Raw genomic sequence first — 17,816 nt, 5'->3', positions numbered from 1 at the left:
AGGTAAGTAGTTTCTCGTACGGCACGGGTAAGGTTACCCTAGCACGGAACACGCCCATGTATTTGTAGAGAGACGATGAACCTAATCACGAATGAACCATCTGAATGTATTCTCGCCGCAGATTGACCAGACGAGCCTGGCCTTGCCGCGGTCCATGTTGATCCAAGCGGAGCAGTACGAGAACCAGCTGGGGGCCTACAAGGACTTCATCGTGGCCTCCTGCTTGGAGATCAAGAGGGCCATCAAGTCGAGGACCACAAAGAGAAGGATAAGCGACGAGGCAGACGAACTCATCTGGTTCGAGATGCAGCTCGCATTGGTACCGTAACATTCTCTCAAGCTCAGTAGTGTTCGATACAGGAATGTTCTCTGCAGCTATTAGAACGTAAAGTATAGTTACGGTAGTGCCAAAGAACAAGGCATCGTTTTCCACTTCTAGAGGCAATCGACAAATCAGCTTATGGCCCAAATAGGACTATGGTTATTATATATATAAAAACAACTGGGATCTCATCTTTCTCCACAATTTCGAACAGGCATGTGACCATCACATGTCCACGTGGGTGTCATTACAAGAGTTGACAATATCAAAGGATCAAAGGGACATGTGGTGGTCACACGCTTCTTCACGTCTCATAGATATTGTGAGGAAGATGAAATCCGACTTTCTTTAAGTTTGTCCTAAACTTTGTGTCATTGTTGAAGGAGGAAGGTAAGCCTTTTTATTACAAGCATGAATATGCCATTTCATTACATTTAAGTTCTTTAAACTTCTCGTGTACAGAAATGCACGTCATAAATCCCGCCCCGTGGCTTGAATTGTTATATCCTAATGTAGGAAATTTCGTAAAACTGAAACATCTCGGTCCAAAGGGCCACTTAACGCTCTTGGTCATTGAAGCGGCTGTCCGAAGTACTGAAAAAATGTTATTTCTTCTAGATTAATATTTCCAATCTTATAAAGTAGAGTACTGACTTCGAAAAGAACTTCACTTCGTGTTGCAAGGCCTGACAATCGGTCTTTCCGTCGGGTGAGTGATCATCAGCCGAATAACATGTTACACATAGGAGGGAACAGGTATCCAATTCAATACCAACTTCATCGCCACCTATATGTTCTAATCGGCCTGAACATGCGTGTTCTATGTGAGTGTTCTTCCATCAATTTCATGTAATTACCACTCATTCTCATCGCTGCGATCAGACAAAAGCGTCAGTAAAGCGACACTAAATATAACAAAAAAATACGATATACGAAATTGTACTTCGCACCAACATAGGTTTTTTCATGTGAAAGAGGGAAGGCGTAAGGTAGTGTGCCTGTGTGTGTTGGAGGGGGGGGGGTAAGAGTAAATTTAATACAAAATGCCTATAATACCAATGCCTTCTTTTAGAAAAAAAATATGAAGATGTTGGGGGGGGGGGGAATGGAGTGTGTGGCTCCAATTTACCTCTTATCAAAAGAATAGTTGGGAACTAAAGGTACTTTGAACGTGGTGCTGAGTAAACTCCTTCACTGAAATCGAGGCTTTGTGCTGAGGACAACTATACACATAAATACACAGAGAAAAAGTAAATATAACCGAATGCAATTAGTTGATAGTCAGTTTCACATCTACATATGATGAAATAACTATTTTCCTTGAACGTTTATTTGCAGATAACAATAGCAAATGAAGAGAGGCGAAACGCAACAAGAATGTACAATCCAATACGACTGCCAGAGTTGCAGGAATGGACGGACAAAATACTCCCTTTTGCACCTGACTACGCCAAGGTAAGATGCTCTTGGTTGATTGGTTGATTTTGTGTTTCAAGTCCACTTTGTTCACATTAAGGATAATCGGGACTGTACCTACAGTTTAAAGTGGGATCCGAACCACTGTGAGTCTCGAGACCTCTTGATTACAAGATAATGACGTTACCACTAATAATCGGGGAGGCCCAAGATGCTCTTGGGAACTTACAAAGAGCGTGTCTTCGTCCCAGTGGCGTACGCAAGGGGGGGTTACCGGGTTTAACCCCCCCCCTTGAGCTTTTGAAATATTATGAAAAATGCTGTAGAGAAAAATTAAAAATGGCTAATTTATCACAGTCAAAGATCTGCGACAGTAATAAAAATAATAATAGTAGTAGTAATAATAATAATAATAATAATAATAATATTAACAATACTACTAATAATAATTTGAATTATTATTCCCAAGCAGCATGGAGAAAAGCACAACATTTCAAACACACGCATCTTTAATAGTGAATGCCCTGAAAATAAACACAAATTCTTGAAAATTAAATATGAGGGAAACTATGATTTAAAACAAAAAAAGTTGTCTTGTACATCAGCTGCAACAATGTTCAAAGAACATGCATTTTTTCTGTGAACAATGAGCTTTAACTAAATAAAATTCTTGGTTCGTTGTAAGCTGCTAATGTAGACAAATGCTAGGCCTACAAGAATACACAATCACCAGCCACCTTCCCATTTTTTTGCGCGGTACATTTGAATTTCTGAATTCGAACTACAATAAGCTTAACTATTGTGAAATGTTTTGTTGGTAAGAACAAAGAGACAACCAGGTGTGAATTATAGTGCCTGAGCATAGTACATTTTCAGAGCGGTATTGGCGTGTTTCTCATAAATCTTTACAGTGTAGTTTGGGATCCGTTAATATGTCTAAACAATCTAAGCGGCCGCAACGTTCAATAATGTTGAAGTGCTTTGTGAATCACCTAGAAGTGATAAATGTTTTGGAATGTCTATAAACTTACTTTTGAACAAAAACATAGACTCAGTGGAGTGGAGTTTAGCAACATGTATTCTCCTGTCTCATCATCATCCTGCGTGAGTTCCCATAGGTAAAGGTAATGTAAATTTCCCCGTGCATATAGCACCGTGTCATGAAAGCACGTGTAGTGGTGTGGTGGGGCCCCACACATTCTCAATATCGGCCATTTTGCGGGTGAGGTGATCAGCACCATGCTCCGGCAGCATTTATCCCCCCAGGGTTGCTCTCAGGTACCCATTGATATGATGCTGGGGACAAGGCTGGATAAATTCTAACCAATTCCGGGGATCTCCCGCGAGGTTGTCAGACTAGACTACCGCGGCTCCATGCCGCAGCTCCTTGGATGAGTTTCATATTTTGATTATTTCAATTAATTTAATATATTTGATTGTTTTTATGGATTATCATAAATAAATAACCATTGACTAGACAATTATTTCGTAACAAAGAAACAAAAAAACTCAAAGCATTTGTTAACAATCGAATTACTAGAAAATAATTTTGTCCTATTGCTTTCATAAATATATTTATGTAGATCTCTACTACTTAATAATACTAGTGATATTAGTAGTAACAGCAGCTGCATTAGTAGTATTATTAGTAGTAATTAAACTAATTAATTAATTATCAGTATTATTAACTAATTATGAATATTATTAATTAATTAAAGTAGGACTTTAGTCCAAGGACTACCTATATGTTTAAATCTTCTTCTACATTCAGTTAATCTCTCAATTCTGGAACTTACTTCTATAGTCAAACAATGGTAATGTAAATTTGGAGAAAGTTTTAGATATAACCCCCCCCCCCCAATGAAATCCTGCGTACGCTACTGCTTCGTCCATTACCTTGCACTAACAATAGGTGACGCAGCTAACGAACATTACGTTGCTAGCAAGAGCCGCGAGGGTCCAGACGGTAGGATGTCCGACTATCACGCGCGGGAGACTCGGGTTATATTAATTGATTGATTGATTTGTTGTTTTAAGTTAACTTTATGCACAGATAAGCTAATCGGAACTGAACGTAAGGTTTAAAGCGGGATCCGAACCAATGTGCCTCCATCGAGTATCGAATCCGGGACCCCTTGATTACAAGGCGACGAAGTTACCACTACGCCACGGGGGGTGGGGGGCTCTCGGGTTTGATTGCCGTGATTGGTGATTTCAGGTGCGAAATGTTCATCAATTTCCTTGCACGAAGAGGCTCTGGAATCCATCCACCCTCTTATAAACGGTGTAACACTAGGGTGTAAGGCAACTGGAGTGTGATGCTGATCACATCACCTCCAGAAATGACCGAGATTTTGAATGTGTGGGCCTTACCTCCACCCCTATGGGCCTTCATGGCATGGTGCAACATGCATGCTAGTTTTACTTTTAGCTAAGTGAGAATGGTGGAGCAATAGGAAAATGTGATCTCATAGCTATGCCTTACCTCCTAAGATTTGTGAACGGCATGGCCTTGTTAGCAGAAGACCTCCGTGAGCAGTTGGAGATGAAATTAAATGTGAACAAGACATTTGCTTATTGGGAAGAAATCAAGAAAAAATTAACATGATACTTCTAGGACAAAGTATTGAATTCCAGATACCTGAGATGTGCGTATCATAGGCAGTAACAAGAGCTGCAGTCAGGAAGTCCTTCACTTCCATGTAGTACACCCTGGACTGCTTTTTACTAGGCTCTGTCCTCTGTGGGTCTCGTGCTGTGTTGTCCTTTTACGTTTGTGATCCATCTTATCACCTTATCATCGCCACTGCCGCGATTAACCGAAGAGGCATAAAAGCAATGTAGAATAAACTAAATCAATATCAATCAAACGCAGTCAGAAAGTTAAAGTGAGAATATCAATGGCAAAAGAAGCCTTCTATCGAAGACGTCAATTTTGTGGATCTTTGGACAAACAACTAAGAAAGATACTAATGATGTGCTTATTTGTTTCACCTGCAGATCAAATGGAAGCCGTTGATTGATGAAGTCTTTGCACTGACGGATGTCGTCGTCGATCCAAACGAGAGAGTCATCGTCAACGAAGTTGGTTTCCTTGCCAATCTGACGGCTCTTCTCAGCAGAACTAAAGTCAGGACAATAGGTGACTCTTTTGACTGCGAGTGCATGTGTGTTGTGGTAAATCCAAGGAGAAAAAGTATCTGACACCCTTAGGCATTAATTAGTTTATTTTCGGACAGTACAAGTTGATCGATTCTCACGGGGAAATAATTTTACATAGTGTCAATTGAGATATTCCAAAATATGGAAATTGAATATATTGAGCATTGGTGTCCCTCTATGAGCATCTCTTAGGGGAATGAGTCTGTTGTTAATTAATTCAAAGGGGACCAGATCCCCACTAATTATGCTTCTGCTGATAACTATAAAGTTTTTTGAGCATCCAAATATACAGTAGGATATGTTGATGCATTCATGGGTACTGGAATCAAAGGATGCAGTGTTCGGAAAGTTACTTTTTAAAAGTACAGTTAGAGTTCCTTGGTTCAAAAAGTAACTGAGTTAAAGTTATTTCTACTTGAAAAGTTGCTACAAGTTACTATTACACTTACTTTCTGCTGGACATTTTCTTGCAAACTAATTACACAAAATCAACGATCATTAACTGTAGTAAAATACATATTGAAGACTTACATGTGTTTTATTTATGTTTCTGGTACATAATACAAGTCTTCACATATTAATATTTCTACAGCAGAAAATAAGATGGAACTAAACACCAAGTCTTCAAGTGTAATTAGAAATGACGAATTGAAATAAAGAGTGGAAGTTATAAATTTAGCATGCAACTAAGGCTATCTTCCGCTTTAGGCGATTCTACGAAAATACTTTCAACTCAGCATTCAGAGAAGACACATAGTTGGAAAAAGAGTTGTCAAATTTACCTTATGTTACATATTTTCAAGTTAGCAATTTAAATGTCCTAAAATAAGTAAGTGTAAAAGTAACTGTTGATAACAGGCAACTTTGTTACAGTCACAGCTATTTACTTTCAATAAGTAGAATTTCAGTTCGAATTTATCAGAAAATGTAATTGTTAGTTGTATTTGCTTTACAAATAATAGTTATTTCCAAACACTGATTAAAACATATTTTAAATAGAAATGAAAAGTAAAAAAATCAGGAAAGAGGCAATGAATCTGGGTGATGATTGCGTAAAGAGACTCACAAGGAACACTCATACCCAGGCCAGGATTCGAACCTGAGAGCTTTGATTGCGAGATCAAAATCTCACCACTTAATGGGATCAGTTACGGCAATTAAAATGTATTAATTCCAGTAATAAGATGCAGCCTCCTCAGTGGTCAACTAATGATCTTATGTAGGTTCCAGGAATGTTTCCTTGTTTGTCCCGGTATCAATTTTATGTAATCATCATTCCTCCTCATTGTCGCAATTAACTAAAAGTGGTATAAAAACGAGGTAAAGTGAGAAAAATACAACATGTAAGAGGATTTTCATAATATTGAAGTAAGTTTTGGGGAGGTAGTTAGATATTAAAGTGTTATCTCCCTCTCTCTCTCTCTCTCTCTCTCTCTCTCTCTCTCTCCTGACCCCTGACCCTCCACACATAAACACACACACACACACACAGATAATTTTATGTGTGGAGGGTCAGGGGTCAGGATAGAGAGAGAGAGAGAGAGAGAGAGAGAGAGAGAGAGAGAGAAATGACAACAGAGAGGGAGAGATACAGAAATAAAAGAGAAAGAACAAAAGGAAGATTTCTACAAACCAACTGGGTATGAAGCAAAGCATTAAGTCATTAAGGAGGAATTGAGGTACCAGCCACTCCGAAACTTCCACTTGCTTCAGAAGAAAACTTATAGGCTATATGTATCAATTCCTCCCTCCTAAAGACATCAGCCAAGCTACTTCACTATAAAACACTTACCCAAGTGAAGATGATGATGATGATCCTCCCATGTCCTTGACACTGTCTCTCTTCTCCATATACGCACATGGAAAAATAAGTTTAACCAGAATCAGAACAAAAAACCAAATAAACACAAAAATATAACAAAACAAACTGTTTTAAAAAACGATGGTACTGAAGAAGAAACATAAAATGAAGTAACTAAAACACAAAGGGCAACAAGATGAAAGTGAAGGGAGAGATATAATATAGAATAGAGATATAATAATTCCATGTTATTGATAAATTACATGCTAAGAACTTCCTAATGCGTGTTTTATTTTTTGATAAATTTTGCTAATTTTCATGTCTTTCAGCAAACTACCTGCACTGGCGAGTTGTGGAAATGTTGTGTACGGAAACCACTCAGAAGTTTCGAGACTTGAGCTTTCAATTCGACAAGATACTGACAGGCGCAGCAGAAATTCAACCAAGGTATGTTTATAATATTTGGGAGGGACGTAGCTTTGCAAATATGGAGAAACATTGATCTTTAACAAACAACATTGCATGGGAATATAAAACAAAATTGAAAGAGTCTCAAAGTTACAGTGCATGTAAAAATACACTTAACTTATTTTTAAAACATATTTTTTCAGATGGAAAGACTGTACAAGCTGGCTGAATAATTTTCTTGGGATGGCTGTTAGCTACAAGTTTGTGATGGAATTTTTTGACTCATCAGCAAAAACAAAGGCAAGTGAAAATTTGATATTAAAATAATTAATGTGATTTCTCCAAGAACATTTGCTGTCTAAATATTATTTTGCAAATTATGGTTTATTATCATGAATGAATCAAAACAAAGGCTCTATTTATTTACCTCATAATTACACACCTTTGGTTTGGAAAATGAATGTCTACATACACCATAATTCATAAGTCCATGAAACACTTTGGAACTTCACCAGAGATAAACTATGTGATGGATAGTTGTAATTCTTATGCTGATAGAATGACAAATTCTCCAAGTTTTTGTACCAGGCAATATAGTAGCAGTAGCAGCATGAGTTAGTTTGAGATTTTGCTTTAAATACACTTTATCCACATATAGGCTAATTGGGATGGGACCTACAATTTAATGTGGCATTCAAATCACTATGTGCCTCCACTGGGTATTGAACCCAAGACCCCTTGATTACAAGTCAACAACATTACACCTACACCATCGGGTAGGCCCTCTATCTGGAAATTTTTCCAAATGGTTCCTATAGCCAATATGAGTTTTCAGACACTCTATTGGAACCAATTGGCAATTGTAATGAATTGTGTTCAATTGGACAGCTTGATAGTTGGAATGTGGAAATCAGAAGAGCAGGAATGAAATTCAGTGCAGAAAAGAGTGAGGTGCTAATAGCAACAAGAAACAGAGCCAGAAATGTACCAAGAATAAAGATGGACACAGAAGAGTTGAGGGGAGTGGGGAGTTTCAAATATTTAGGAAGCACAATTGAGAGAAGTGGAAGAATAGATGAAGAGGTAAACAGAAGAGGATAAATGGGAGGTAGACTCTATCAAAGCGTTCGAAGATTAATATGGAACAGGGATGTACCTATGAAATGCAAGAAGGTAATATAGTATAATACATACTAAGTACCAATAATTATGTATGGAGCAGAGACTTGGACAATGACAGAGAGAGACAAAGGAAATGTACCGGCAGTGAAGATGAAATTTTTAAGGAGTATATTGGGGAAGTCTAGAAGGGATAGAATAAGGAATGAGGAGACTCGACAGACACTGGGGGTGGTGAAGCTCCAGGACAGAATAGATCAGATCAGGCACAGATGAGATGGTTTGGACACATGAAGAGGATGGATGCAGAAAGACTACCCAGTAAGAGCATAAAATGCCTAAGGAGTGGGAATAAGGTCAAAGGGGAGACCAAGATGTCTGTGGAAAGAACAGATAGTGGAGAGAATTAGGAGAAGAGGACAGGATTGGAACACTGTGGAAAGAGAGGAATGGTGGGAGACCAGAAGAAAACCGAGAGGCTTGACTTCTATGCCGACCCAGCCAGAGGTAGGAAATGACAAAGGATGATGATGATGAATTGTAATGAATTCACAATTGGTTCTAATAGATCATCTACAAAACTCGTATTGGCTATTAGTCACATTGTTTTTCCAGTACAATAGCCCTACTGTTCAAGTACAGTACGTGTAGCGTACACCTACAGTTTCAGTACATTTTAGTTCAGTTCACAGTAGAAGATAGTTGAAAACAGTAGAATTTGTACACAGTAGAAATTTCCAGCAGGGCTATTGTAATGAAATTTTCAATTGATTCCAATATATACAAACTTAAAATTGGATACAATTCAGCAATTGGAAATTGGATTGAGTTGAGATTCCAATTGAAATCAATTCATTCCTATTTCATTATTGGGCATCCAATTGAAACAAATTTCAATTGGAACCAATAAACATTTCCAGCTGGGAGTAGTAGTAGTAGCAAATATGGCACTAAGTAAACAAAATAAGTTTTTTACAGGTTGGAATATGCAAGAACCCTGTCTGCTGTGACTGTGCATCAATGATTTCGAGCCTTCATAAGGAGTCCCTACTCCATGCTAATCTCCAGCAGAACCACATCACTGCAGCGGTGGCACTGATCAACCATGATATGCTAAGATGTATCTGAGATGAAATGCAGTATCGATTAGATATCTATTGATTGATTGATTGATTTTACAATATTGAGTGCATCAGCACTTAAGCTATTTCTGCACCCCTCACATTATACAGGGTCCATCCCCCTACCACAGCTAAAATATAACTAAAAATAATAACTGTAACGTCGGAGGACTAATATATTCTTACTTAGGTAAAAAGCTGAGGCTGTAAAGGGGCACTAAGCACAAACAAGTACAAAACACAGGACAACACACAAACAGTCCTATGAAGATTATACTGACCATAGGTCCAGATGCCAGAGCCTCGCTAGTCTACAAAATGCAGTGCACGGTGTACTACGTGGAAGTGAGGTTGACAATCAATTGGGTGTACTATGTGGAAGGATCACCCCCTACACCCCAGATATCTATTGCATCAGCAAAGGGGGACACGTAGAGCATTTGTGAGATAGGTACAAAAGCTTGGAGAGTTTGTCATTCCATCAGTATCAAAATTACCACTGCCGGTTGCACTGTCTATCTATAATAAATTTCTAAAATGTTTCAAACACTTATGAATCAACCTGTATAATGTATATGTATTATTGTATTTCATTAAACAAATTGAGTATCTCTCTCACAGGCAGTGAAGATGGTCGAAGATCTCAGAGCAGCTTTCAGAGAACTTGTCCTGGAAGTTCAATGGATGGACAATGCGACTAAGGCTCTGGCTCAAGACAAGGTCGATTTCATGCAGGAGTGGATTGGATTTCCTGATTGGCTAATATCCAATAAGACTGCTTTGGATGACTACTATATTGGTGTAAGGAAAAGTCTCTGTATTGAAATGTGATGTATATTTTTCTTTCCTTACACGAAGAACATAAAAAAAAATCATTGTGTCCCATTCTATTTTGTACTCAAACATCACAAATTTTCTAATGTTCAATTTAAATTCAAAGAATACTAATTGCAAAAAATGCACTATCTCAGCAAAAAAAAAAGATTTCAATATTTCTAGCCACAACTGTGATAATGATAATTATTCTCATGTAGCGTCGACAGTATACATTTTCGAAATATGTGCATTCCTGCTTCATCTTTCTTGAAAATGACCTGATTATCTTTGAAGAAAATTTAAATTTGTGCCAAATGTTGACATAAGTTCCTACATATCATAAATGCATCATCAAATACATGTAGGAATGTGTAAACTCTTGTCTTCATCAACTCAATATAAATGACAATATCTTCTCTTACAGTTGAAAGTCAGCAATAAACATTTTGCCAATGTTGAAAACATTCTCAGTCTATATCTTGCTAAGCAACTGAGTGACGTTCACAAACCAACTAACAGAAAGAGGTAAATAGCATAACAATAATATGGGTACAAATTTAATTTAAAACAATTTTTCCATTCGTACAACATGAAACTGTCCCACAATAAAAGAAAAAGTGAGCTACAGTCTCATCAATTTCAGATGCAAATTAGCATAAGGAAAATATCCATGTTCCAGTTACAGAATTTTAAAATAATAATATTCATAATTAAAAAACTTGGTCTGTAAGGACGAAGGGATCATTGTAAGTTATATTTGATATGATTACTGTACTGAACATGGAACAAAAACAGATAAACTTACACACAAAGAGCAAAATATATTTTATCCAAGCTTTACATAATTTCTTGCACATTAATAGTTCCCTGTACTAATATTCCAGTTCCCAATTATCCATGAAGATTTCCATTTAGTGATGGATAGTAGGAATTCACAATTTTGTTATATTAATTGAAGGACTCGGGTGTTAAGCATGGTAAGTGACGTCTTTGTTATTTTTGAGTTACAAAGTAAAATGTGCCATTCTTCAATTTTTGAGTGAAATTGCCATGTCATACAATATGCATTGGATTCACTGAAGCCTTCTGAAATTGGTAAACACAACACGAAAACAATTTATCTATAGTATAGCTTCTAATAACTTTTTTCCTTAATGAACGCAGAAATGACCAAAATGTCACTTATCATGTTTTACACCCGAGCCCTTCAATTGTAATCAATTCTATAGTTACAAAATTAACTTAATGGATTTCTGTATGGCCAAAGGAAAGTGGCATAGGATAAAACCATGGAAGTTATTACAGTGAACCATTGATTGATTATACATTTTTCAGGTGACTGAAACTTAAGAATGTACACTGCAATTATAATATTTTGCTTCATTCAAACCAGAAAGGTACAATGTTTAAAGCGAAAACATGTAAAATATAGGAATATGAAATTGGAGTTTGCCTGTACTTATTTTCCAAGCACAATTAGAAGGCTGGCTTTTTTTAGTCTTAAAGCTTTGCTACAACAAAGATGATGAATATTATAAAGCATTTACTATATTGCAACATTGCCTATATACGTAGTTGTAGTTGGATAAAAAAATATTAATTTGCATAACAAGTAAACAGGAGAAAGGTAACACTTAAAGATATCCTTTATGTTGCATCAATTAAATATTCTTTTATTTTCCATAGGTGGCCAGATATGGCACCATCTGTTGTGAATGCTATGTATGACCCCAAAATGAATTCCATTAGTAAGTACCATCTGTTATCCATCTCTAATATAAGATACCTCCTTGTAAAAAGCACGATTTTAATGTAGTTGATTTCAACGCAATCATCCTGAAATGGCTGAACTACAGATTATTTACATCCTTTGGGAAAAGATTGGATACTTACATTTTAAAATCGTGATTTTAATATGTTTTTAGCACCATCATCAGGAAATGACTGAACTACAGATTATTTACTTCTCTGGGAAAGATTAGAAACTTCATCTTAAACGCGAGATTTTAGTATATTTGATTTCAGCGCCATCGTCGGGAGGTAGCAGAACTACAAATAATGTATCTCCCTTTGGATGAATGTATCCTTTCTCAGAGGGAGGTAAATAATTATAGTTCAGCCATTTCCCAATGATTGCGCTGGAATCAAATATATTACAATCACACTTGAAATATGGAGGCATCCAATCTTTTCCAAAGAGAGGTAAATTATCTGTAGTTCAGCAATTCCCCGATGATGGCACAGGAATCAAGTATATTAAAATTATGCTTTTAACATGGAGGTATCCATTCTTTTCCCATGGGAAGTAAATTTGTTCAACCATTTCCCGATGATGGCGCTGAAATCACATGTATTAAAATCATGTTTTCTTTTTTAACATGGAGGCATCGAATCTTTTCCCAAGGGAGATAAGTAATGTGTAGTTCAGCAATTTCACGATGTTGACGCTGGAATCAATTATATTAAAATCACAGTTTTAACATGGAGTATCCACTCTTTTCCAAAGGGAGGTAAATTATTTCCTGATGATGGCGCTGGAATCAAATATATTAAAATTACGCTTTTAACATGGAGGTATCCAATCTTTTCCCATGGGACGTAAATCTGTAGTTCAACATTTCTGGTTGATGGCGCTGAAAGCACATAAATGAAAATCATGGTTTTTAAGATGGAGGTATTCATTCTTTTCTCATGAGACATAAATTTGTTGTAGTTCAACCATTTCCTGATGATGGCGCTGAAATTACATTATTAAAATCATGGTTTTTAAGATGGAGGTATCCAATCTTTTCCCAAGGGAGATAAGTAATGTGTAGTCCAGCAATTTCACGTTGTTGGCGCTGGAATCAAGTCTATTAAAATCACGGTTTTAACTTGAAGCATCCAACCTTTTGCAAAGGGAGGCAAATTATCTGTAAGTCAACTATTTCCCGATAATAGCGCTGGAATCAAATATATTAAAATTACGCTTTTAACATGGAGGTATTTATTCTTTTCCCATGGGAGGTATATCTGTAGTTCAACCATTTCCAGATGACGGTGCTACAATCGAATGTTTTAAAATCATGTTTTTGGATCCATTCTTTCTTCAAAGGAGGTATAATCTGTAAAGTGATTGTAAACCTTGGAACATTTAAATAAAAGATCTCTGGTTTTGTATTGCCACTACTAACTGCAGTATAGCAGAATTTTTCACACCTGTTTCATTTTTCATGCCTTGTATTGTAAAATGGAATCAAATCTAAAATGCAAGGCATTTTCAATGGAATATTTGATTTTGTATAATTTATTTTTGTTTTAATATTTAAACCTCATTATTAAATCCTTGTTTGGATCATATACTAATACTACTAGCAGCAGAAGGTGGAAGGGGTAATCTCCACTCTGAAATGTCTAAAACAAACAATATATTAACATAAGAGCAATTCTTCAAGTTGGGAGGCGACATACCCCCTTCCTAGAGAAACTTATAACATGCATTTCTCTACCTGTCTCACTGTCACCATGACCATGTTAAACTGTAGGAGCATTCCTTCACCTATTCTCAAGGCTTGAGCAAACATGCCTTCTAAATATTCCAATTTCAAATGCTGCATAAAGGGCCTTCCTGGTAGTGTAGTGGTAACATCATCACCTTGTAAGTAAGGGGTCCTAGGTTTGATACATATGGAGGCACATAGTGGTTTGGATTCCACTTAAAACTATAGGTCCAGTCCCGATTAACCTATTTGCGCATATAGTGGACTTAAAAAACAAGCTCAAATGCTGCATAAGAGAAAAGTGGAGATCACTTCCTTCTCTTGACTTTTAAAATTAAGCAATCACCCTTTCAAAATGTTCAAAATTAAAACATCAATTAACATAGAATAAATGGCAATCTCCCTTTGATGTCTAAAATTAAGGGTTCATTTCCCAGAGATGATGTCTAAAACTAACAACAAGCCTTCAATGAACTTATGGACGAGAGCAAAAAAGAGTTTCTGCTCCATGACATGTACATACACATATATCAGTGGCGGCAATTGGGTTCCAAAACTAGGGGGGCAAGGTGCAAAAAGTGGGGAGCAAGGTCAGTTCACTTTCCCTTGGTACATAAGGTTTAGCGTAGTGCAGGGTCAAAAGTGGCAAAAACTGGGCAAATGCAAATTGCCCCCCCCCCTAATAGCAGCCATTGACACACACACACACATATATATATATATAAATAAATAAATGTTACAGTTTTTTTATGTCACTTTGGCTAGTTTGCTGAGGATGAATAATAATAATGATGAAATTGAGAAGGGAAAATCATAGACACATAGAGGCAAGACACAGAATCCCACAGATGATTATACCCACTGTGGGTGAAGGTCTAAAGGACTCGATAGGCTTCAAGAATGCAATTTTCATGGTGGAAGAGAGGTTGAAGTTTGAGGGCCTTCACTAATTCAAATTCAAATTCTTTATTTACGTGGGCGAGGTTCAGCCTGAGGCTGTTCTGTCCCCCCTCCTTAGATTCCATCCCATAATAGGCGATAATCCACCACTGATTTCTAGATCATTCATTTCATTTTTAGAGTTTAAAAGCTGCATATCAGTATTATCCATTTCTCTAATTGTAAATGTGAAAATGAATGATGAGATCATGAGTTCCATTGAGAAAAAGAAACAATATTATTATTACCTTATACAGGATTAAAGTTAAAGTTCAGAATCTTCACCAAACATGTGCTTTTATAATATTTCTACTTGTATTTTGCTACTTTAATTAGGAAAAGAGTATAGAGAAAAGTGTAGTAATAAATCATTGCAAAGTTCTTTTTCATTCTTTTAGCATTTCCTGCTGGCATACTACAACCACCATTTTTCAGAAAGGGGGGGTTAGCGTAAGTATTCTGCTAAATAAATTGTGTAGTGAGGTAACTGTTCTCGAAACAATAATATTATTAAAGAAAGTCACATTAGTTTATTTTATTTAGTTAATCATTATGTTACTTTTATTTATTTGATTGCTAATTGTATTATTTGTCCTGTCCTGTCCTGAAATAATATTTTAAAGCAACTAAAAACCTAAAATGATATTCTACTTACAATTATCACAGAGAGGTGGGAATGGATTTCGGTCTGGATGGATGACCGATCAGCAATGTATCCTAAATCTGAGGGGAAAATGCAGATCACAAGCCACAAGGAATAAATGATAAAATAAAAGTTACTTATCTTGATAAGCTACATGGTGTTCCATAATGGACTATACTCAGCATTCCTATTCTTTAGTTTTCTCCTTCTACTGACAAAATTCCATGTATACATATATTCTATTTAGTTGCTTTCATACTTTTAAAAATCTCAGAAACTTATCTTTAATGCAAACTTAATCATGCTCAAAGAATCAACTATAATAAAAGATTACTGGGTTTGTTGGAAGTTAGTTAACACAGCATATATTAATGCGTAGTTCAAGTTACTCATTGATCCACTTATGATGCCTACCAGTCTTCAGTTAACTTGCAATGTCTACATACTGTATATGGACTATGTGTATTCACTACTGTAAACACTTAATAAAAAAAGGTATGGATAATCCTTCGAAAGATGACTGGCTATTTACCAAACTCACAGATCCAAAATAATTTTCAGTATATCTAGAATATTTATGATTTGATAAGAGCCACTGTCATGCTAAAATGTATCACTAATTTAGAAGTATGTACAAATATAAATATATAAATACTAAATATTAAAATACAATCAATCTTTTTCAGTGCTCTTAATTATGGTGCTATTGGAGTTGTTATTGGACATGAAATAACTCATGGATTTGATGATGAAGGTAAGTAGGAATCATTTACACAGTTATTAACTATTACCTAGTTAATAACAAGGGCACTAAATTAATATTTAGGCATAAGCAAAACTGTCCCTCTGTAATATTAACTTCATGTTTTGAATTAATAATAATATCTAGGTAAATCATGCAAGTTCATTTTCCTACTAGCTTAGGTCATCCTATATATAGTATTTGATGGTCTCCCTCAGGGGTACCAACTTGTCAAAATTATTGGGGGGGGGGCTCTGATCACTGAAATAAATGAATGAATTACTCACTCCCTCCCTTTTTTAAAAATAAAAATTACGTCTTCGTATATCAGTTTTTAAGCAGCTATTATATTCCTCATGCAAATGAAATTTAACATGAAAAACGTTTAGAAAATGTTTAAGACTCTTTATGTCTATTGTGTCTGTTCATTTGTTTTTTTAGATAACAATTAACATTTTTATTGAAAAGTATGTATTTACATTAAGAGACCAACCTAACAGTTTTATGCCGGCCTCGGTAGCCGAGCATGTTGGGTGGTCGTCTCAACTCGCTTTGATCCAGAGGTCTCGGGTTCGAGTCCTGGCGAGGGAATGGGTGTGTTTCAATATCTGCAACAGACATGTGATGGATTACAAATAACCTTAGTGTTGACGTACCCATAAAATAACGAATATTTACAATATTTAACAGTTTTATTTAATTATTTACATAAATGCTAACACAAATCGCAGGAAAATAGTTTACTTTTTTGTTCTTGCTACAATATTTAACTTTTTAAATTTAATTTTGCAATAATAAAAAAAATAGGATGTACACTAAGATATAAAGTGACATACACAACAAAAACATATGAACATGATTTAAAAATAAAGCAAAAGTTGCTCTACGCAGTGGGTTATTTTTTTATGAACTCATTAACGATCGGCCTGAGGTCCAAATTATCAAGCCCAGTTTGATGTATGTGGAGTACCGCTAAGCTGCTTAGTCTCTTCTGCCTCATTGTAGATCTCAAATATGTCTTTAGTTGGCGAATAGCACTGAATGACCTTTCGGCTGTGGTTGTCGTCAGTGGCACAGTGCGGAGGACCATCATGAATTTGGCAACTTCAGGCAGAAGCCTCTGGAGGGTACTGTCTTCCAAAAGAAACTTCCTTATGTCACGCATGGTAGTTAGAACCACTTTCTTCTGTTTGGCGATATCACCAAGCATGGACATGTGTATACCGCGTTTGCTATAAGGAGAGCCTATCGGCATCCAAATCTTGGCGAAAGAATTCTCGCCTTTGCTGAAAGTTTGTTGTGCAACTGTTCACAGTTGAGATGCATTATTTCTCTACGGCTGTTATTTTTTGTAGTCCTGTAGATTCATGTCCTTGTTTAACACATGATTTTGCTGTGTCACACATATCAGTGTATATTGATTTATAATACTATTTTGGAGTGTAGAACTTGTGATGTTTGGCAGCATCAGGATTTTCAAGTCTCTTAGGGACGTAACATTGCCGGGGCAATTCTGGCTCATCAACTAGGCTCGGTTTGCCCTCTGTGCATTTCTGTCAGAACTGCTCAAAACACATTCGCTTTTCTTGAAAGATGTCAGTCAAGTATTTTAGTTTTGATTCCACTTCTGTAGCACCAATGCGTGGAAACTGAATCTTACAGTTTACCTCTTCTATTGGACCCATCACATGGCAGTACAGGGAGAGAAAGAAAAATGTCTTGAAGTGAAGCAATGTCTCCAGGTATCCAGCACATGTTGATGCTGCGTCAGTAGAATCTTCTTCAGAAAATTTCTCAAGAAAATTGAGAAGGTTTTTATAGTTCCTTAAGATGTGTTGCACACTGGAG

At 36.4% G+C, this 17,816-nt stretch overlaps 1 protein-coding gene across 1 annotated transcript in view; it reads left to right on the top strand.

The window, feature by feature from the left end:
* LOC145986954 (neprilysin-11-like) overlaps positions 1 to 17,816 on the top strand; it is a 41,102-nt gene that overhangs the window by 17,629 nt on the left and 5,657 nt on the right. The window contains exons 8-17 of the mRNA XM_083121418.1: positions 122 to 319; positions 1,661 to 1,777; positions 4,739 to 4,880; positions 7,031 to 7,148; positions 7,313 to 7,413; positions 9,975 to 10,150; positions 10,590 to 10,690; positions 11,852 to 11,913; positions 14,982 to 15,033; positions 15,913 to 15,980. Of these exons, the coding sequence (XP_082977544.1) occupies positions 122 to 319; positions 1,661 to 1,777; positions 4,739 to 4,880; positions 7,031 to 7,148; positions 7,313 to 7,413; positions 9,975 to 10,150; positions 10,590 to 10,690; positions 11,852 to 11,913; positions 14,982 to 15,033; positions 15,913 to 15,980 (1,135 nt within the window). The remainder of the gene's footprint in view (positions 1 to 121; positions 320 to 1,660; positions 1,778 to 4,738; positions 4,881 to 7,030; positions 7,149 to 7,312; positions 7,414 to 9,974; positions 10,151 to 10,589; positions 10,691 to 11,851; positions 11,914 to 14,981; positions 15,034 to 15,912; positions 15,981 to 17,816) is intronic.

The sequence above is a fragment of the Lepisma saccharinum genome, chromosome 4 (genome assembly GCF_977018435.1).
Source record: "Lepisma saccharinum chromosome 4, izLepSacc3.1, whole genome shotgun sequence".
In the NCBI taxonomy this organism is placed as follows: Eukaryota; Metazoa; Arthropoda; class Insecta; order Zygentoma; family Lepismatidae; genus Lepisma; species Lepisma saccharinum.
Note: the sequence above shows the minus strand (reverse complement) of the source record. Positions and strands in the feature narration are given on the sequence as shown.